Source organism: Phyllopteryx taeniolatus, chromosome 13, assembly GCF_024500385.1.
Source record: "Phyllopteryx taeniolatus isolate TA_2022b chromosome 13, UOR_Ptae_1.2, whole genome shotgun sequence".
Taxonomy (NCBI): domain Eukaryota; kingdom Metazoa; phylum Chordata; class Actinopteri; order Syngnathiformes; family Syngnathidae; genus Phyllopteryx; species Phyllopteryx taeniolatus.
Genome location: NC_084514.1, coordinates 4,152,501 through 4,172,785, shown reverse-complemented (window position 1 = coordinate 4,172,785; position 20,285 = coordinate 4,152,501). Strand labels below are relative to the sequence as shown.

The 20,285-nt window shown below is 41.3% G+C and overlaps 1 protein-coding gene across 1 annotated transcript in view; it reads left to right on the top strand.

Annotated features, from left to right (window-relative positions):
• Nucleotides 1-20,285, top strand: part of LOC133487735 (signal-induced proliferation-associated 1-like protein 1) — a 55,451-nt gene that overhangs the window by 27,808 nt on the left and 7,358 nt on the right. The window contains 14 exon segments of the mRNA XM_061794788.1: nucleotides 604-734; nucleotides 1,918-2,106; nucleotides 2,188-2,223; nucleotides 2,225-2,363; nucleotides 3,915-4,018; nucleotides 4,130-4,287; nucleotides 10,105-10,684; nucleotides 11,905-12,179; nucleotides 12,970-13,224; nucleotides 13,311-13,454; nucleotides 14,544-14,701; nucleotides 14,790-14,866; nucleotides 16,054-16,442; nucleotides 18,558-18,743. Coding sequence (XP_061650772.1) covers nucleotides 604-734; nucleotides 1,918-2,106; nucleotides 2,188-2,223; nucleotides 2,225-2,363; nucleotides 3,915-4,018; nucleotides 4,130-4,287; nucleotides 10,105-10,684; nucleotides 11,905-12,179; nucleotides 12,970-13,224; nucleotides 13,311-13,454; nucleotides 14,544-14,701; nucleotides 14,790-14,866; nucleotides 16,054-16,442; nucleotides 18,558-18,743 — 2,821 coding nt within the window.

Here is a 20,285-nt window from a genome sequence, read left to right as displayed (position 1 = left end):
AATGTGTATTGCCCAAAAAAAAAAAAAAAAAAAAAGCCAATGTTGCATACATTGTTCCCCCACTATATCGCGATTCTCAAACCACAGCCCGCGACACTGCAGATGTTTGTGTTAAACCTATCGACTTCTACTATTGTGGAAATCCCCACTGTCACAGAAATAGGCAGTTTACAGCGGCCCCCCGATACTCGCGGTTCAGCACCCGTGGATTCACCTATTTGAGGATATTTTTTCACATTTTTTTTAATATTTGAAATTGTTATTATTTATATATTTATTTTTTTATTTTTTTTTGGGGTGGGGGACAACCCCAAAAACTCTTATCGCCGTTTTTTTCCTGCTCATTCAAGAGCTTTGGAGGTTTAAAAAAAAAAAGTTGTAATTATAATGGCCGTCAATTATCCACAGATATCTGCTATTCGCAGTCGGGTTACACTGTATAACGATCATTTTTGATGAGATTTTACAGTATACTAACTGTAATGCCCTCGAATGTAAAAAAGGAGAGCCACAGTTGCCGATGCATTTTTCAGCTGTGTATGGAACGCCGGGCAAACTTTAAAACACACAAATCCTTCACCTTCCATCCTTCCTCTGCCTCAGAACACTGGAACTACTTTGGGATGGATGAGGCTTTAGGTCCAGTTGCAGTGACCGTGCGCAGAGAGAAGTTGGAGGAGGACAAGGAGCACGGCCAGCAGTATAACTACCGCCTCATCTTCAGAACCAGCGAGGTCAGTCATATTGATATTTTCTGTTCAGACATTATAATGACAAAAGTGTAGGATACTTAATTAGTTAATTCATTGAGGTTTGTGCTCGACCCCTTACACCATGCGCATTAAATACATCAGTCGCCATGAAACAACAACATTGGAGGAGAATGAGGGTAACTTACACAGGGGTCAGTTTACGACGTAGTTCCGTTTTCACGGCAGCAACATAACCGGAATCTGAAGTCCGGACCCACCGTAGTCTCTCACTAATCCATGTTAATGCAGTAGTCAAGTCAATAATTATATTAAATATTTATATTGAAAACAACTTTAGGCTGTAAATATGAAACAATCAAATAAAAAGCATAAGCACGACGGTCCCTGAACGTGCCCTCTTGGGCCGTAAAACTACATATTCTTATGTCGATCCACAAGCTAGTTCATTGTGCACCCTACTAACAATTTAGTCTTCAATGAACTGAACATGCATGTGTTTTGGAATGCGGGAGTACCCGGAGATAACTCACACAAGCATGTTAAGAAAACGTCAACTCCACAAGGGAAAGCCGGAACCGTGATTTTAACCCAGAACCTCACAACTGCGAGGCAGATGTGCTAACCACTTAATACAGTGCTCCTGCATTCAGGAAAACCCTTTTCTGCTCCAACATTAAATGGACATACATTCTCAGACAGTTTCTAAAGGTTACCAGGCAGAGGCTTGTTTGTTTGTTGAGGAAAGGTGCTTGTTATTAACCCAACTCCAACCCCCCCCCCCTCCCCCCGACCCCCCCACACACACACACACAAAGACTGTAGTGCCCACTTCAAGCCTGCCTCCCAAAGATGGTGAACACAGATCCATTGTGAACACAGCTGTTTTGAGCCTGTAATAGCGAAAGTATTCCAGCTGCGTATGATAGGAAAGCGATTGAGTTCCGATTGAGAGCCCAGCACAATGCAGACTCTGTGTACTGAGATTATTTAGACTCCCACCTCTTCCTTTTTTTCCCTCTTAAATTGTAGTCTTCTGTTTCAAGTCACTTGTGTATTTCTCAGATTTTGGGGGAGGAGTTTTGTTATCATGGCGTCGCCTTCTCCCAGGAAAAAAACAAAACACTACAGATTCTTGGGGTGCATTCATTCTGCTATTTCACTCCCCACTCTAATCTCTTCACCCTCCCTGTCTTTGTGCATTCAGCTCACAACACTCAGAGGTTCTATCTTTGAGGATGTGGTGCTCTCCACCTCCAAGCACGGCACTGCCCGAGGGCTGCCAATTAAAGATGTCCTGGAGTATATTCTTCCAGAGCTGGATCTGCAATGCCTTCGACTGGGCCTCAACACCCCCAAAGTCACAGAGCAGCTGATGAAACTGGACGAGCAAGGAGTAAGCGTTGCACAAGAACACCACAGAAAGTAGCTGTGATTACAGTATTGAAGGAATTTCTGTGTGTGTTTTTATTCCCAGCTGAGTTTCCAGGTAAAGGTGGGGGTGATGTACTGCCCGGGCTGGCCAGAGCTCCGAGGAGGAGATGTACAACAATGAGATGGCGGGCCCCGCCCTAGAGGAGTTTCTGCAGCTGCTGGGAGAGAAGGTTCGCCTCAAGGGCTTCACCAAGTACCGAGCCCAGCTGGATACCAAAAGTAAACACTCTCTAAAGTGAACTATATGTGTCTAACTAACGACTGGCGGGCCATGTCCTGCCCGACATGCAATTGCATCCGGCCTGTGGGACCGTTTCATAACTAGTGCTGGACTAGCCCACATAGCAAGCACACAAGACTTAACATGTGGGGTCTTAGCTATTCCCAGTGACAATTACTTTGTATTTGACACAAACACATATGCATGTCCATAATGGTGCAAGAGACCAGTGTCAAATTTTAACTCAAGGTGCCAGATTCACCGTCACCACAAGTAGCACTAATGTAAATGTAGACGAGTAGAAACGACACCACTTTAACTAATACACCATGCCTCTACAAAATACCACATTAAAGATGCATGAAATCACAGACAAACGTGATAATTGTAACGACTGCAAACGACTTACTATCTTAGTACTTATCAGTTATTTTAGATTTAAGTTCTAATATTGTATCTTGTTTTGAGTCACAATTATGATAAAACTATTTGTAGCTTTAGTCTGTTCAAAAAAATGCTTATAGTGTTCATCCTGCAATCTAAAGTGTGCTTTGGCCCCCTGTACCATTATAGAGTCTAAAGCCTCATTGTACACACATTGTACACACATGTTGTCACATTGTTCACAGATTGTCCAGATTGCTTTTCACTGATGTGGTTGGGTTCCACAGGGGAAAAAAATGAATATGTGAATTCAATGAAATGTGAACTGCAAATATAGTATGTGGGGAATTACTGTATTCTTTCCACAAATGAATCACTTTTTGGGGGGCCTCAACATGCCCAAAAACCTTTTTTTCCCCCCAAGTTTGTATCCTGGTTTAAATGTAATATGTATGTTACGGGTCCCCAACATGACTCAGTAGCGCCCCTTGGAAAGTTGGAATTGATAAGCCCCAGACATTAGTGCCACCGATCATCCTTAACTTTGGTCTCCATCGTCACAGGACACACAAAGTCCCAAGGACACATGCCCGAAATTCAACAGGAAGTCAGCCATTTTGAATTCTTAAGCTTGTATTGTAGATTGATTGTCTGTCCATTTTTGTGTGCAGGTCACACATTTATTTGGATCACATTAAAATTGTGTGTGTTTGTCACAGAATTTGAGATTTAAAAGAGCCAAAATGATATTTCTTTATTAATTCAATTATGACAAGACCCCCCACTGCCCCCCCGCACCCACCAATCAATTCAGTCTCATCCAAAACACAGTCTACCATATTTCTTTGTTGAATATCACAGCACAAAAATGTAACAGTTGACCGCTAAATTATTCATTAGCTCCTGGAAATAACACAGGAAATTGAAATTATAAAATCTATAATACGCTAACCCCCCCTCACAGGGCAACACAATGGTTCAATAGTTAATACTCATCCATACCTCACTATTGTCTCGAAAGATTAGGCGGTGAGCAGTGAAATTGCATTCTTGCACTCAAACTGACAAAGAATGCCTGCGTGAGCAGGAGAATTGTATGGCAGTAATGCTACAATGGCTCTGAACTGAAATACTTTTTCTTTTCTTTTTTTTTTTACCCCCTCCAGCGGACTCCACGGGCACACATTCCCTGTACACATCCTACAAGGACTACGAGCTCATGTTCCACGTGTCCACTTTGCTACCTTACACACCTAATAACAAGCAACAGGTAAATATGGCGAGTCTAACATTGTGTTGTGTGTCTTATTTTGGTTGTCAGTAGCATTTCTGATCTCCTCACACCTTTCTAACAAGTACTCGTGTGTCTTTGCCTGACCAGTTACTGAGAAAGCGCCATATTGGGAACGACATCGTGACCATTGTGTTCCAGGAGCCTGGTGCACACCCCTTCACCCCAAAAGCCATTCGCTCTCACTTTCAACATGTTTTCATTGTTGTAAGAGTGCATGATCCCTGCTCAGACAACACGTGCTACAGGTAGGTCCTTTTAGTTACTAGTAATATAATATAGAATGGGGATATGGCATGTTCGGCTTATAGGGAACCTCCGTTTTACTTTCCAGACCCACCTACAATAGGGGGAAATGTAAAAAAAAATCTTCTCAATATAGTTGACTTTCTAAATGTATTAAAATTAATTTAAACTTATTGAAACAGACTTTTTGAAGTATTCCTTAGCACCTGTTCTCAATCTTGCTCACACAGTTCTACAAATAAGAGGCAAAGTGTCTTGCTTATTTGTCACTCCAGGTGTAGTTTATGTAACTGAGAACATAAAACAAAACATAATTAAACACTGTATATTTTAACAGTGCCAAATTGTTCAACCAAACCTTATAAATACAGCTGAATACAATTCTGCTTGCTTAATACTAGCATATAATGCAAAACATAATAGATGGATGAACAGAAATTAGCATACATGTTATGGTTATTATAAACCTTAAAAAAAATTGCTACTTTAACACTCAAGCAGCAACATATACAAACAGAACATACAACAATACTTATAGGCATATATTCTCTGCTCTGTGGGAACAACAACTATTACTTTAGCTTCGTAGGAGACCTGCTATGCCTCCTCTTCTTGCTCGTAATTATTATGCATCCCATCCAGTAAACCTCAGTCTTCCCAGCAACAACGTGCTACGACACTGAAGGCGAGCAGCTCTGAATTTGGACTTGGCTGTATACTGTAAAAATCTGTAAAAAAAAAAAAGACCCATTAAAAATCTGCAATCTAGTGGGGTTGTGAACGATGAACCGCAGTATAGCAGGGGAACACGGTATACAGTACCTACTGTATGTCTTTGCTTTTGATAGGGTTGGTTTGGTGTTCAAAAAGTGCATAGTAACATGTTGGAAATGAGTACTACTTTATGCATGCCTCACACTTTTGGGAACACATTTTAAGTTGGGATGTGAGAAGCTGTCTCTCTGTAATTTCTCAACCCCTGTTTCTGTGCCACTTCCATATTGAACAGAATAATACTGTCTGAAGGAATTGCTGTAGTATGTATGCTGCTAAAGTTTGCACACTGATGTCATGACTTGTCCTTCTTTGGACAGGAAAACGAGTTGCGAGAGTGTCAAATCGTACACTCCATTTCGCCAAAAGACGCAAATACTCAACAATTAATTTCCCACAAGATTAATTAAATGATTTCTACACCCATTCCTGATGACACATGTTTTGTTATTAGGCAAGTCATTTTTGTTTTGTCATTTTTAGACGCATACTGTAGCTGTAAAAACAAAATGAAATACTACGTTATTATATTCCCAAAGGTCTTAGACTGAAAATGTCCTTAAATAAAATTATCGGCAACTTCAAAATACGAGTAAATTGTCCCAAGGTCAGCAGTTTGGAATCTGTGTACATTTTGAGCATTACTACCTTGAGGCTGACAAGACGATTGATGTAAGATGACCAGCTACGAATATGTCCATACCCAGAGACTGAGAATACCCATAATAAGTCCAAGTAAGTCCCAGTGTTGCATGGTTTACAATAACCCCATTAAGGTTCTTACCACTCAGCAGTGCATTAAGACAAAAAGCATAGTCCGGAAGGCATGGGTCACAGTGAGAGATACTGTGACGGTCATCCCATCCTCCCAGTCCTTACTGTGTATGGTTATGTCTCCTGTCTACATACACCAGTAAAAGTGTAGTATTTAAGAATTGGAAGACAATTTAGCCACTAAAATTGTTAAAACATTTTTTGCATTTATTTTATAATTTGTTTAAAAAAACATCATATAATATGATTCATGCAGCTCAATAATCAATGTTACACTTTTTATGCGAGTATTTATTTTTCATATATATTTTGCTGTTTGGCACACAACCCTGTTATAGATACTCAAGCACCTGAAAAACATTTCAATGTTAAAACATCTTAAATTATTGCCAAATAAATCCTTTACAATTAAATAGTTACATTTATGAGCGTTTTGGCTCATAAGTACACGGTAGCAGTGTTAGCTGCTATGCTAACTGGTCAAGAACATAGTTAACTATATAAAAAAATAAAAACTCTAATATTCATGTATTTTTTTCTGATAATATTAGTAACGGGGTTGCATTGGTTTGAGTGCAACACTCCATTACAGCTGAAACCATTGGAAAAAAATGAAAAATAGACCGTTTTTCTGCTGAGTCATATAGCTCACTTTTTTTCCTCTTCCTCTAGATGGCAAAAAAGGTTTCAGTAACAGGGTTGTGTATATGTTGAAATAAACAACTCAAAAGCATAATTGGTACTATGTAAAATATGTCCATGATAAAACACAATGTTTTTACAATTACAAGGAAGACATCAACAAAATCATACAATCATACCTATTTTATCTGTTTTATTGGGCATGTAAATTGTTGATCATCAAGAGGGAGGGACAAGCGAAAATGCCATTTCAGAAGGTGATCATGAGCTATTTTGGTATTTTCAAAAATATTTTTGAATCATTTTTATTACAGCAACATTTACATTTTGTCTCAGGTCAACTAGAATTTGCACAAGTGCATGTTTCAGTATTTTGGCCATGGATTATTTGAGATTTGATGGGGGAGGGGGGACAGCAAATGTCCTCCAATTCTGGAATGGTGCATAAATTAGTTTGATTATGGCCAGGAAGAAGAGATTAGATTAGACTGTTGATTCTTGATCTCACCGTGTCCGCTCCCTCTTTTGACTGTCACGCCTCCAAGCAAACACACTGTGTGTACACATTGTCGCTGCCCTCTCCTGCCTTCTCTCCTTTTACCTTTTTCTCATGGCCACTTGCGCACCCTCGCGCACACTTTTCGCTCCCTCGCTCGCTAATTCCTTCGTGAGGCTCGCTCTTCGCACACGCTGACAATAGAAGCGTCCGCCTTCCCTTTTCTCGCAGCCCGCCACTTTGCCTTTGGGCAGCATGAGCCGGAGTGGTCTGAAGGAGTTAGCGGCATGCACATGAAGTGCTCACTTCACCCAGACATGCATGTGATTGGGAAGGATTGTGGAGGGCAGAGTTTCACATAGCAAAGCGAGACTACCTCAGAAGCGGACGGGTCAAACTTGCCTTCTGTCTTGCAACCTGCGACCATGTCAAGATCGGACTAAATTATTTGGAGACCCTTTGAGGAAAAGTTTTCTTTTTCTTTTTTTTCCGTGGACTGACTAATGGACACTAATTCTTTGGGGAAGTACCTATCGGGTTTTTAAAGGGAAAAAGGGTGAAATTCTGGTCCTCCTGGTTTTCATTCTGAATGCAATTGAGAGGTGTGGGACTCTGACAACAGTGCTTCTACCCCACCCAGTGGTGCTCACACACCCCCTTTGCCTTTGCACTACTTTAAGAGCTTAATTCCGCATTGTTTGTCAGCAATCTTCCCATGGATGCCTTTCAATGATGACGCGCAAACAAATGTGGGTCCCGATAAGAGTTTTGTCTAGTTGGTTTGAATGAGTAATTACAGCCGACCCTAGCATTGTCTTTGCAAACAAAGGTCTGCGGAAAACACTGTGGAAACGAGAGGTAAGTTCGACTGCTTGTGTTTTTGTTGATGCAGTGGTTTGGATTCATGACGCAGGATTTCAACAGATTATAGCCACACAAATGCATTCTGCATGTAGTTCCCTGCAGTGTGTTTGATCTCTACACTACAATCTGTTGAGTCATCTGGTTATTAATAGCTCGCTGTTGGGATTCCATAATGTCCAGGTCACATTGGGCCAGAACGGAGCATTAGGAGGAGCGGCCCGGGGCCAGCGGGGTGTTAATCTGCTGCTTTCAACCGCTGCCCCATAGTCACACTGGGCTGCAAAGACAGATTGCGTAACTCCATCTTTATGTAGGAAATGAAGGCTGTTTGTGTTTGCTAGCTCAAGCCACAGTGGCACTCGTCCAAACCAAAGCAGCGCAAAGAGTGGCAGGTTGTCAACACTGGCTGCTGCCCTGTCAACTGGGATGGGATGTATAGTATTTATATCCTGGGTTTAGTCAGGCGTACCTTGCAACATTCCTCCTACTGCCAATGGCTGTGTTTAATGAAGTGGAGGCAAACTTGTCACAAGTGTCATATCCACTTATTCAAGGCCACTTTCCCCCCCCCCCCCCCCCCCCCCCCCCCCCCCGACAGTGACACTTTTACTTGTATGCACTGTTCAGATTTGCCTTTGGTAGGGATTTTTTAAAATGCATGCTGTACATTTTAAATCATTTGAAGTGTTTAAAAGTAACGCACATCTAGTTTGATTGTTAGATGGATAAATAAAGCATTTGGATTAACCAGGGATGTGCAGGATTGTTAAGAATTCAGTTGACTCAGTTGATTGTTAATCAACCATGTCTTGAAGCAATTGGGACTAAGCAGGGTGCAGTACTTGGCTTCAGGGCACTTGATTCAGTTTCAACTAGTTTGTGGTCTAAAGAAAAAACAATATGACATATGCTGTGGGACGTTGTGCTACAGTATATCCACTGAACACGTTGCTGAAATACGTATTATCATGCTCAATACAACACTGGCACGGAATCAGGAGTTCAGAACATTTACACAGGACCCCTCTAAAAATAATATTTCAAAAATAACAATGACCCAATATATGAATAATGTGATAAAGTAAGATAAGTGGCTAAATTAAACTTTGTTTAAACAGTGTATTAACCCTGTGGCTTTCTACATTAGTAATGGTGCATTCCAAAATTCTGTTCTTTGCAAATGGCTACGTATTTGTCTAACTATGGTGTCTATGGTGGTATAAGTTCAACAACGCTCTTCTGCACACCAGGCAGAGGACACACATATCATAACCCCTAAAAAAAAATCCAACCTCAGGATGGTCTTTGTTGGCCCATAGGTTGGTAATAAGAGAAGAATGGGTGCTATAGCAATTCTAACCCCAAGTTAAACAATACAAACAATACCACCAACGAAGCTTAGTATCTTTTTCAGAATCAATGTTTCTGTTTGTCTTTGAAATGAATGACAATGCACCTCAGAAACAAGTAACGTCACATTTTGGAGACATTGGTAGTGGTTAGATTTATATTACACGTCCCAAATGGAGGAAATGTGGAACATATGATTAGCAGTCTATTTGGCTGTGAGGCAGATGGTTCGGAAATTGGCACGGGCCTTCCTGTGTCGAGCTTGCATGTTCTCCCCATGCTTGCGTGGGTTTTCTCAGGGGACTCCAACTTCCTCCAATATTCCAAAAACAAGCATGTTAGGTTCATTGAAGACTCTAAATCGTCCATGGGTGTGAGTGTGAATGGTTATTTGCCTATATGTACTCTGCGATTGACTGGCGCCCTGTCTTTCGCCCAAAGTCAGAAGTATTAAGCTCAAGTTAAATTGTTACCCTGAACCAGGATAAGCAGAAGCAAATGGATGGAAAGGTGGATGGTATGCTAAAATATGCGTTGTCCAGTTTTTGAATAAACTATTGGTATAGTATATTCAATCCATCAACATTTTAAACCACAGTTTACTGTACCTCTCTCTCTGTCTTTTTTACGCCGTGTCGTCATCTGCTGAGGTGGAAAGAAGTCATGAGCCTATTTTGACGACGTCAAGACTAGAAAGTACCCATATCTCTTTTCAAATGTTGGGAGTCAAAGTAAAAAGTTGTGTGAAAATAAAATACTCACTAAAGTACAGATACCTGAAGAATCTACTTAAGTACAGTAAGAAAGTATTTGTACTTTGTTACTTCCCACCCCTGTTTAAGATCAGCTCCAACCACTGAACAGAACAGAAAGTGGATGCTTGGCAGTTACCTTAATAAAGCCTTTGTTTTCTCCACAGTGTGGCAGTTAGCCGCTCCCAGGACGTTCCCCCCTTTGGTCCTCCAGTCCCCAAGGGCGTGACCTTCCCGAAGTCCTCCGTCTTCAGGGACTTCCTGTTGGCGAAAGTCATTAACGCTGAAAACGCAGCCCACAAGTCGGACAAGTTTGGCGCCATGGCGACGCGCACGCGGCAGGAGTACCTGAGAGACTTGGCGGAACGTCACGTGACCAACACTCCAGTAGAGCCCACCGGGAAGTTCCCCTTCATTTCCCTGGCACATAAACGCCGGGAGAAAGTGCGGCCCTACAGTGGGGCGGAGCTCCGGAGCCTAGGCGCCATAACCTGGCAGGTTCACGCTGAAGACCAGGTGGCAGGCGCTGAGCGGGAATGCCTGTTGGCCATTTCAAACGACTTCGTAATCCTACTGGATCAGGAAGCCAAAGCGGTTGTGTTTAACTGTGCCACGCGTGACGTGATTGGTTGGTCCACCGGAAGTCCCGCCTCCTTGAAGATCTTCTACGAGCGTGGCGAAAGCGTGTCACTTCGCTCTATCAATAACAACACAGAAGACTTCGGAGAGGTGGTCAAGAGACTAGAGGTCAGTGGGTCTGTAATGCCCTTGCATGTGGGAAAGGAGAGCCACAGTCGCGATGCACTTTTCAGCCGTTTGTTGAACGCCAGGAGAATAGTAAAACACATTCACAATGAGCACACACTCATGCAGGAGCTGCGATCAGTGCTGTCAGTCACAAATCACGCCCAGACACTCATACGCAGACTCGCTGATGTCACACGCCACTTCCACCAGGCCCCGCCTCTTAAATGCACTTATGTAACACACAGACACTACAATAAGAACAAAGACACTACAATAAGTACAATATTTCCTATATATTTTATGCTTGCAGTTTGTTTATTTGTGTGTTCAAATACATTGACAATGTGTTTTAAAAAGTGTGTTTTAATAACTTTAATCATGTGTGGGAGTGTAAAACTATATGTTTCTCTACGTTGTCTCCATCACGGATTTTCACCTGTTGGGTGTGGCTCAGGAATGTATCCCCGTGATAAACCGCAGTTCTCTTGTGATTTTAAAGTAGAAAACCGTTCTCCTCGAATGGAGGCGAGTAGCGCTAGGTTGAAGTGACCCGGTATTGGGCAGTGTAAAAGTGATAACACTAAATGCAGCCACTCCTCTACTGACAGCCAGTAATAAACAATCATGTAAAGCCTTTTTTCAATGGGGATCTTAGAGGAGACAAGTTTTTTTTATGGGTCTTCATAAAAGGTCTCTGGAATTCTTCCGTCAAAACACTCAACATATTTTCAGATAGGCAGATAACAAAATAATTAGTTGGTTATTTATTTTCACTCTTGATTGGGCAGAGACCCAACTATTTGCATCTAGCAGAAAGTCAATTTCCCGTAAGTTGTCCCCTTTGAATAGTTTTTTAAAAAAAACTAAAACTGGTTAAATGTATGATGCCCGATGAATTATGCCTCAATTGCTTCAAGAAGTACTGACTACACAACAGACTCGATCCATCAAATCCCTAATGATCACCAAATTCTAAATGAGCAAAATCAGTAAATCTATTATCACCACAATCAACAGCTGTCTGATTATGCAGTTCTTTTTTTCTTTTCTTTTTTAATTTTATCTGAAGGGTAAGAGGTGTAGAAAATTGATGGATGGATTTGATCTGATTACGCAGTTCAAAGTAATGAATGAATGAATACGCTTGAATCTAATGGTGGTTTCAGTTGTTGTTGTTTTTTTTGTGTTTTTTTTTTTTTTTTACACATCCTCCAACTTAGCTGTTGACCAAGGGCAGTCAGACCGCAGAGATGACGCTACGTCGAAACGCCCTGGGCCAGCTGGGCTTTCATGTCAACTTTGAGGGCATCGTGGCTGAGGTGGAGCCCTACGGCTACGCTTGGCAGGCCGGGCTGAGGCAGGGCAGCCGACTGGTGGAGATCTGCAAGGTTGCCGTGGCGTCGCTGTCGCACGAGCAGATGATCGACCTGCTCCGGACGTCCGTCACCGTCAAAGTGGTCATCATTCCTCCTCACGAAGACTCGACACCGCGCAGGTAGACCAGACACACTGTATGTAGACAATAGTTCGGTCTGACCTTTTTAGTCAAGTAATTGGACTTTTAGCATTGTATTTTGGGATAATTCAATTTTGAGGATGGTTGAAATATCTTTACATATTTTTGCTGTCCTATAAAAAGCATTTTTTATTTATTTCCCCCCCCCCCCCACAAAAAATGAAAAATGTTGTTTTGTAAGAAAAATAGAAGAAAAAAAATCGCTTTTAGACTAGTTATTTATTTAGCATTTAAAATCGTATATTGTAAAGGTGCATTAGGTTTTGTGATAATAAGATATGCACAGGTATATTTCAATATTTTTTTAATGTTGTTTTATTGTTAGAATTATTTTGATTATTATTTTTGATTTACCATTATAAGTAATCCTATTTACACACTAGTTTGATATTTTTGTTTTGTTATATTAAGATAATGTACTGATGTGCATATTTTTTGTCTTAGCTTGAAATGCTGTTTTTAGAGGAATTTTACATTTAAATTTTTGCGTAATGTACATATTTAAAGTCTGCATCTTTGTTTTTTTACAAACAAAAACTAAATATTTTTATAATTAAAGAAACAAATAATAATAAAATAAACATTTTCTTTTTATAAAAAATATGTTTTTATAAAAGCAACATTTTTATTTTGTCAGAAACATTCTTTTTCAAACTCTTCTTCACTATAGCTTTTTATTTTTTATTTTTTTAGCCTAACCTTATTTTAAATATATATATATTTTAGAATTTTACACAATACAATAGACCAAAGAATTTTGTTTCCACAGAGGCTGCTCAGAAATCTATCACATGCCGCTAGTGGACTACAAAAACCACAAGGAGGGAATGCCCTATGAGTTGAAGTTCCCCTTCCGCCCGGCCACTAACAGCAACACCAAATGGCCGAGAACATCCTCCAGCCCTCAGACGCGGCCTGCCGGCTCGGGCGGAACGCTTATCAAGGCTCCTCCCCCGGACTTCAGCAACTCTGCCGCCATGCCGCGCAGTGTGTCCAGCGACGGACGGCCTGTCATTCCCAAAAGGTTGCTAGAAGCCCAAAGTGATAAAACTTAAAGACACTTTGCTACTGTATCTGACCGCTTTGTGTCATTGTCATGTTTCCTCACAGGTATTCACCCGGAAACGAAAACTACGCCCTAGCCTGTTCCATTGTGATGGGGCGCACGCTTCACAACACAAACTCTCCCTCCGGCCTCCCCTACACTGACAACATGAGCTCCAACCACTGGAGGCAGAAGTCTATGCCTGAGGGGTAAGCTTATCTCTCAAGTTCTAAAAGATCACAAATGTCAAACTCAAAGCCCGTGTTCGGATCTGGCCCTCCAATCTCACTCTATGTTGCGAAACATGACAACACAAGTTTTCCTTGATTTTATGTTTGAAAGTAGTCATCCATAATAAAAATTATAATACAGAGGACCCTAGCGATTCGCAGAGGATAGGGACCGTGGAAAATCTGCAGCTAATTGATGCCCATTATACAGAAAAAAAAGAAAACAAATTGGAAAAAAATCTGTGAATACGCAGTTCATAAGCGGGGTGTGGGGCGTCCATTGCAATCAAAAGCATTGGCAATATACGATGAGGCACATATTAGGCTTCCCACACAGAAAAATGAAGACAAGAAGTATAACTGCCACGCCAATGTGAATATCCGTGAGCGGAAAGAAAACCTAGCGCCGTCCAATCACAACCTCCAGCAGCATTTAAACACCCTCTCTGTTGTTGTCACTGTCATTTCCTAAAAAGAAGCTCTTCTATTGATGTTGCGCTTTCCTAAAAAGAAAAGTTTAAAGCTGTTGTTTTTTTTTGTATTTTCTTTCCTTACTGTACTGTTCTGCGGAACCTCCTCGATGTACAATTTTGACTTCAACCAAAATGTTAATGAGAAAATTCTGCCTCAAAAGTGAAACGATCATTATGTGTGGTAAATATCATGAAACATCTGTTTAGTACCTTATTCTTTGTTTAATAGTTTTTTTCTTCACACCACTTCTCCACACCACTTACCCTGCCTGCCTGCCGACAAACTGGCATACAGCAACTTAACACCACTAAGTGATTGTATCGCTCTGCAAATGCCTTCCTGTTCCCTCCCCTTTATGTATCCGTCAGTTGTGAGTAGTTTTACTTTATTTTAGTTCTCGTCCATCTATTTTCTTTAGCGCTTGTCCTCGTTAGGGTCGCCTGTCTAACTTTGGGCGAATGACGGGGTACACCCTGGCCTGGTCGCCGATGAAAATTTGAACAACTTTGGAGGTTTCACTGTATTATAAATATATTTAAAATAAGCAAAGCATCTTGTAGTAAATACCCTTGGCACACACCCTCTCTCTTCTAGGTTTAATAACAACAACTGCCAGTCCCCTGTGTCTTCTGCGCAACTGTTGCCAGGTGACAGTGCTAGTGCCATCAAAATGAGCTCCAGCACAGGAGCTGCTTGGTCCCGAAATGGCGAGGGAGAGGCAGCATGTAGACAGGGGGAAAAAACAGCTCAAGGTAAGATCAAGTCTCTTTTATGACACCATTTGAATAAAAAGTGACTGGGTACAAAAAAGGCAATTTTCTTATCTGTCCACTCTGACAGAAACTTCCAAGGCGGTCATTCCTCGACTCCAGCCACCAGAGCAGAGTGGGCACATTTCACCAAACAAAAGTGCTAAGGTCAGCTAATTTTCCTCAGTGTGAAATCATGTAGTCCACTGTAAAATGTGGAAGATTACTCGACTTTAAACTGTTTCATAATGCTTGTCATCCATTAAAAGCACACTACTTTGACAAAAGTATTGGGACTGTGGATTGGCATTTAAGTCCTTCGATTGACTATGGAGAACATTTTATTATTTGATTAATTTAAGGTATTACTTTAAATTGGATTGGAGAATGTCTCTATTTCTTCATTAGGGTAAGCTGGAGCCTATCCCAGCTGACTTTGAGAAGCGGGTTCTACCCTGGACTGGTCGGCAGACAATCGTAGATCACAAATAGACAACATTTCACACTGTCATTCACACACTAGGGCCAATTTAGAGTCTTCAATGAACCTAGCATGCATGCTTTTAGAATGAAGGAGGATGCTGTTCTTCCACACCAAACTCCCCAAGCATACCTTCATGGACCCTCTCTGTCATGCTGGAACAGAGAAGTTGGAAGCATAGCACTGTCCAAACAGTCATGGACTCAGGATTCAGGTTCTGCAGTATTCGAGTAACCGGTATCATTTTTGGATGTAGATCATAATGTTATTTTTAAGCCAGTGTTTCACAAGCTTTATTGAGCCAAGGAACATTACATATACATATACATTACAAACATCTTACAGCACACGACTCAACAGAAAGCTCACAAAATGTAGATATACTGAAATAATGACGATCTTGTCTCAATGTACATACTTAAATCTCGGCCTGTTACAATGCAAAAAACTCAAAATTGTTCCAAGAATATTAGTCTTATATCATGTCAAAACTAATCTGATAAGACTCATCACCTAAAAAAGCAATTTTCACTGCTTTCAAGCTAAATTCTATACTTGAAGTAAGTAGAAAGAAAACTGTTATTGTAATAAGCTTACTCTACTTACTATTTTCTTTCTCCTTATTTGACAAAAATTGTGTAAAAACAAGTTACTTTTTAGGTGATGAATCTTATTTTAAGGGTAATCAGATTAGTTTGGACTAGAAATAAGAAATACTATTGGTAAGATTTTGACTTTTTGCAGTGTAATTGAACACAATTAGTTGCTGATCTAGTTGCTAGCCAATCACAGGGCGCCTATAGACAAACAAGCATTCACACTTACATTCACACCTATAGACAGTTTAGTCTCCAATGAACTTTGTTTTGCACAGGTGGACGCGCCATATTCCTCCAGCCAGTCCAGCAGCAACACACTGTCAAGCAATGCGTCGAGCTCCGCCCACAGCGACGAGAAGTGGTACGAAGTGGGCTCGCGTTCGGGAGTACGCGGTGATCTGGAGCTCGGCGGCTACCTCCAGGGCGCGTCCACCGACAGCGGCATCGACGCCACGTCCTTCACCGCCACACAGAGCAGCACGGGCTCCTCCAACGCCGCCTTCAGGGCCACGGACGCCGTCGCGTGGCAGGACGAGGCGGCAGGCGGGCAGCGAGGGGGTGACTCTTCGCCGCCCTCTCCAGACTCCCTTGTGCCTGCTGGGGGAGGATCTGCGAACCCGTTGAAGAGCCCGTCGGCCTTTCCTGACTCCGCTTCCCATTCCAGGTGTGCACTTAACGTCTTATTTTGTCTTCTGCTAAAAATGCACCCTGAAAATGCTTAATGGCTTTTCATCCCTGCTTATTCAAGAATTATAAAAATGTAATGCAATAATAATTGGGTGTCCGTTATATGCAGATTTTCACTATTTGAGGTCCCTATCTCCCACAAATAACGGGGCTCCACTGTATACATATACACATATATACATATCCAACTCATGAATACAGTGAATGCTCACATATACATTTACATTGGCGAATTCGTCTCTCCATGATGATTTGCTGAAAAACTCACCTCGTGGCTGTTTTTGTGCTCAGGCGCCATCTTGTGCCTTCTCAGTGTTAAAGTGTGAAGGAAGGGATTTAGTCAGGCCATAGCTTTGTCTAATAGGAAAACAAATTTCTGCCACCTAGTGGCATCTATAGGCAGTTACAAACCTTTTTGGGTGGTGATTCCATCCATCCATCCATTTTCCGAACCGCTTATCTTCACTAGGGTCGCAGTTGTGCTGGAGCCCATCCAAGCTATCTTCGGGCGAGAGGTGGGGTACACCCTGAACCGGTGGCCAGCCAGTCGCAGGGCACATTTTAACAAACAACTATTTGCACTCATATTCACACCGACGAGCAATTTAGAGTCTTCAATCAACCTACCACGCATGTTTTGGGGATGTGGGAGGAGACCGGAGTACCCGGAGAAAACCTACGCACGCACGGGGAAAACATACAAACTCTGCACCGGGAGGCCGGATTTGAACCCAGGACCTTAAAACTGTGGGGCGGATGTGCTAAGCAGTCGTGCCACCAATTGATTTGATATACAAATAAATTGGGTTACCAGCTTGGTCACAGAACGAAATAAACTAGATAAGGTACCACTGTAGATCCTGCACCATCTCACGCAAAAAAGTCAGATGCTTTGCGGTTTGGGTTTTGAACAAAGGATGTGCTTGTTTGTGTGTGTGTGTGCGTGTGCATGCGCGGGCGTTCTCCATCCCCCAGTATCCATGATAGAAAGGAAATGCTTGAAGTTGCTAAAAAAGCAGACTGTGAGCTCAGCACTGTTTCCCCCCTCCTCTTTTAAATCCCACTTCCTTTGAATCAACCAACGCTCCCTTCCCTCGCTTCTTCACCCAGCCAGAAATAACTCAACGTGTACATTTGGAGGCTTTGTTTTATAATATGTGCATTCACGTGCGCGCACACACACACACACACACACACAATTTGCAGCTTAAAAACTTCTTCTGGAGATGATTCAAGGACACAGTCTCCTGTTTTTATTATGACGGAATGAATCATCGTGCAACTTGAGAAACATTTTGATTCATTGAACTGCCTTCTTGCATTTGAATAAGCAAATTTAAAGCAAGAATGGAGCATTTCGATGGGCATTTAATACCAATAAAAGATGATATTTTACAAACCTCAATTACAATAAAGTTGGGACGTTGTGTAAAATGTAAATAAAAACAGAATACAATGACTTGCAAATCATTTAGAACCTATATTCAATTGTATATTTTATGTTCAAAATGATAACCTTTTTTTTTGTGCGCAAATATTCACTCATTTAGAATTGAATACCTGCAACACTTTTTGAAAAAGTTGGGACAGGGCATGTTTACCAGTGTGTTGCATTACCTTTTCTTTTAACAACATTTAGTAAGCGTTTGGGAACTGAGGACACTTTTTTTTTTAAGCTTTGTAGGTGGAATTCTTTCCCATTCTTGCTTGATGTACAACTTCAGTCGCTCAACAGTTCCGGGGTCTCCGTGGTTATAGTTTGCGCTACATAATGCGCTAAGAGAGACAGGCAAGTCCAGGCTGCTAGCAGGCCAGTCTAGTACTTACTCTTTTACTATGAAGCAACACTGTTGTAACGCATGCAGAATGCGGCTTGGCGTTGTCTTGCTAAAATAAGCAGGGATGTCCCTGAAAAAGACGTTACTTGGATGGCAAGCATATGTTGTACCTTTCAGCATGTGCATGTTACCCAGGTCATAGGCACTAACACACACCCATACTGTCACAGATACTGTATCCTTTGTAAATAACAGTACAGTACATGAATACCTAATTCACACTTGTCCCTCTGCTCATTCCCCATTGTCCACAGCAGCACACTGAGTTCTGGGCCCCCTGGGAACCAGGAGGAGCCGACTACAGACACATCACCCACCTCCCAGAATTCCCCGGGGCCCAAGACATTCTACCCGAGGCAGGGGGCCACCTCAAAGTTCTTGATCGGCTGGAAAAAACCCGGAGGGACCGTCAACTCTATCGACTTTGGAAGCACTCGGAAGTAAGTTTTTCGCAAAGCGTCTGTGAATACTTAAAGATGCAGTTGTTCCAGGTTGTCATTCAGGGCAGAGAGCCAGAGATGCATCCTTCTGCTTCCTGCTGTTTCACCTGATGCCTGACAGACTCTGAGTGAATATATGAGCTCCCTTGTCATGCTCCCCCCCCCCCCCCCCTTGTTTTTTTTTGTGGGCAACACTGACACCATGTGGTAATGAATAGATCTTTGAGAGTTAGTCAGATGTTTAAAAATCTCAATTTTCCGTCCATCAATTTTCCGTATACCTTATCCTCACTAGGGTCGCCTGGCGCTTATCCCAGCTGACTCTGAGCGAGAGAGGGGGGATTGTGGGTATGCCCTAAACCAGTCGCACAGGGCACAATTAAAAAAAAGAGAGGAAAAAAAAAAAACATTCGCACCAATGGGCAATTTAGAGTCTTCAATTAACCTATCACATTCAAACAAACAACCATTCGCACTCACATTCACACCTACGGGCAATTTAGAGTCTCCAATTAATGCATGTTATTGGAATTTGGGAGGAAACCGGAGTACCCGGAGAAAACCCACACATGCACAGGGAGAACATGCAAACACCACACAGCCAAGGCCAGATTTGAACCCGGGACCTCAGAACTGTGAGGTAGATGTGATGCACCAGTCGCACACCGTTCCGCCCTCATAAATTTTCATTCATTTTTAAAATTTGTAGTCATTTTAAGGGGTATCATGTTGGGAGGAGAAGATTATTATTATTTTTTTTTGGGGGTAAAATTTCCTATTTGCAATTCATGAATGGATAGGCTGGTAAAATATGTTAAGAAAAAATATCCATATCTATGAAACTAAAATGTAGTTAAAAATTCTAAAAATGTGTAATGTTACATTTTACTAATAAAAATGTAGTTTTGTTAAGTAAGGATAATTATTTTATAATTTTATTTCATTTCTATTCTAATTAATTTCTATTTAGTTTTTTTTTTCTTTATTCAAGTGAAATAAAATTGCATTCGTGATGTATATTGAGGACATCCATATCTGGTCTGTTTTTAATACACATGCTGTGTGGGGGAAAAAAATGTAAATATAACACAAATATCTGTCATTTGTTTTGCTTGTCAAGTATGTTAATAGCTTAATGGAGGTAAAATTTTGATCCAAAACCAGTTTCTTTTGCATGCAATTTAGTTAATGTATATACTGTAGTTGTACTCATAAGTTTACATACCCTGGCAGAATTTATAAGATGTGTGCCATTCTTTAAAGAAAACATGAGTGATCAGGCAAACATGTTGTTTTTTTCATGGGGTTGTAACTAAATAAAAAAGGCATTTCGGAGGAGCACAATCATTTGACAAAATATAGCCAGAAAGAAAATCATCAGTCATATTTTCCCCCCAAAAATGCCCATATTTCACAGACTCTGCCAGGGTATGTAAACCTATACAAGTTCAGATGAAGATGTAATCATTACAAAAATACTAATGATTGAAAAATCATATTTGAGCTCTGGAGCTGAATCTAGAACACGATGCTTCAATCTGA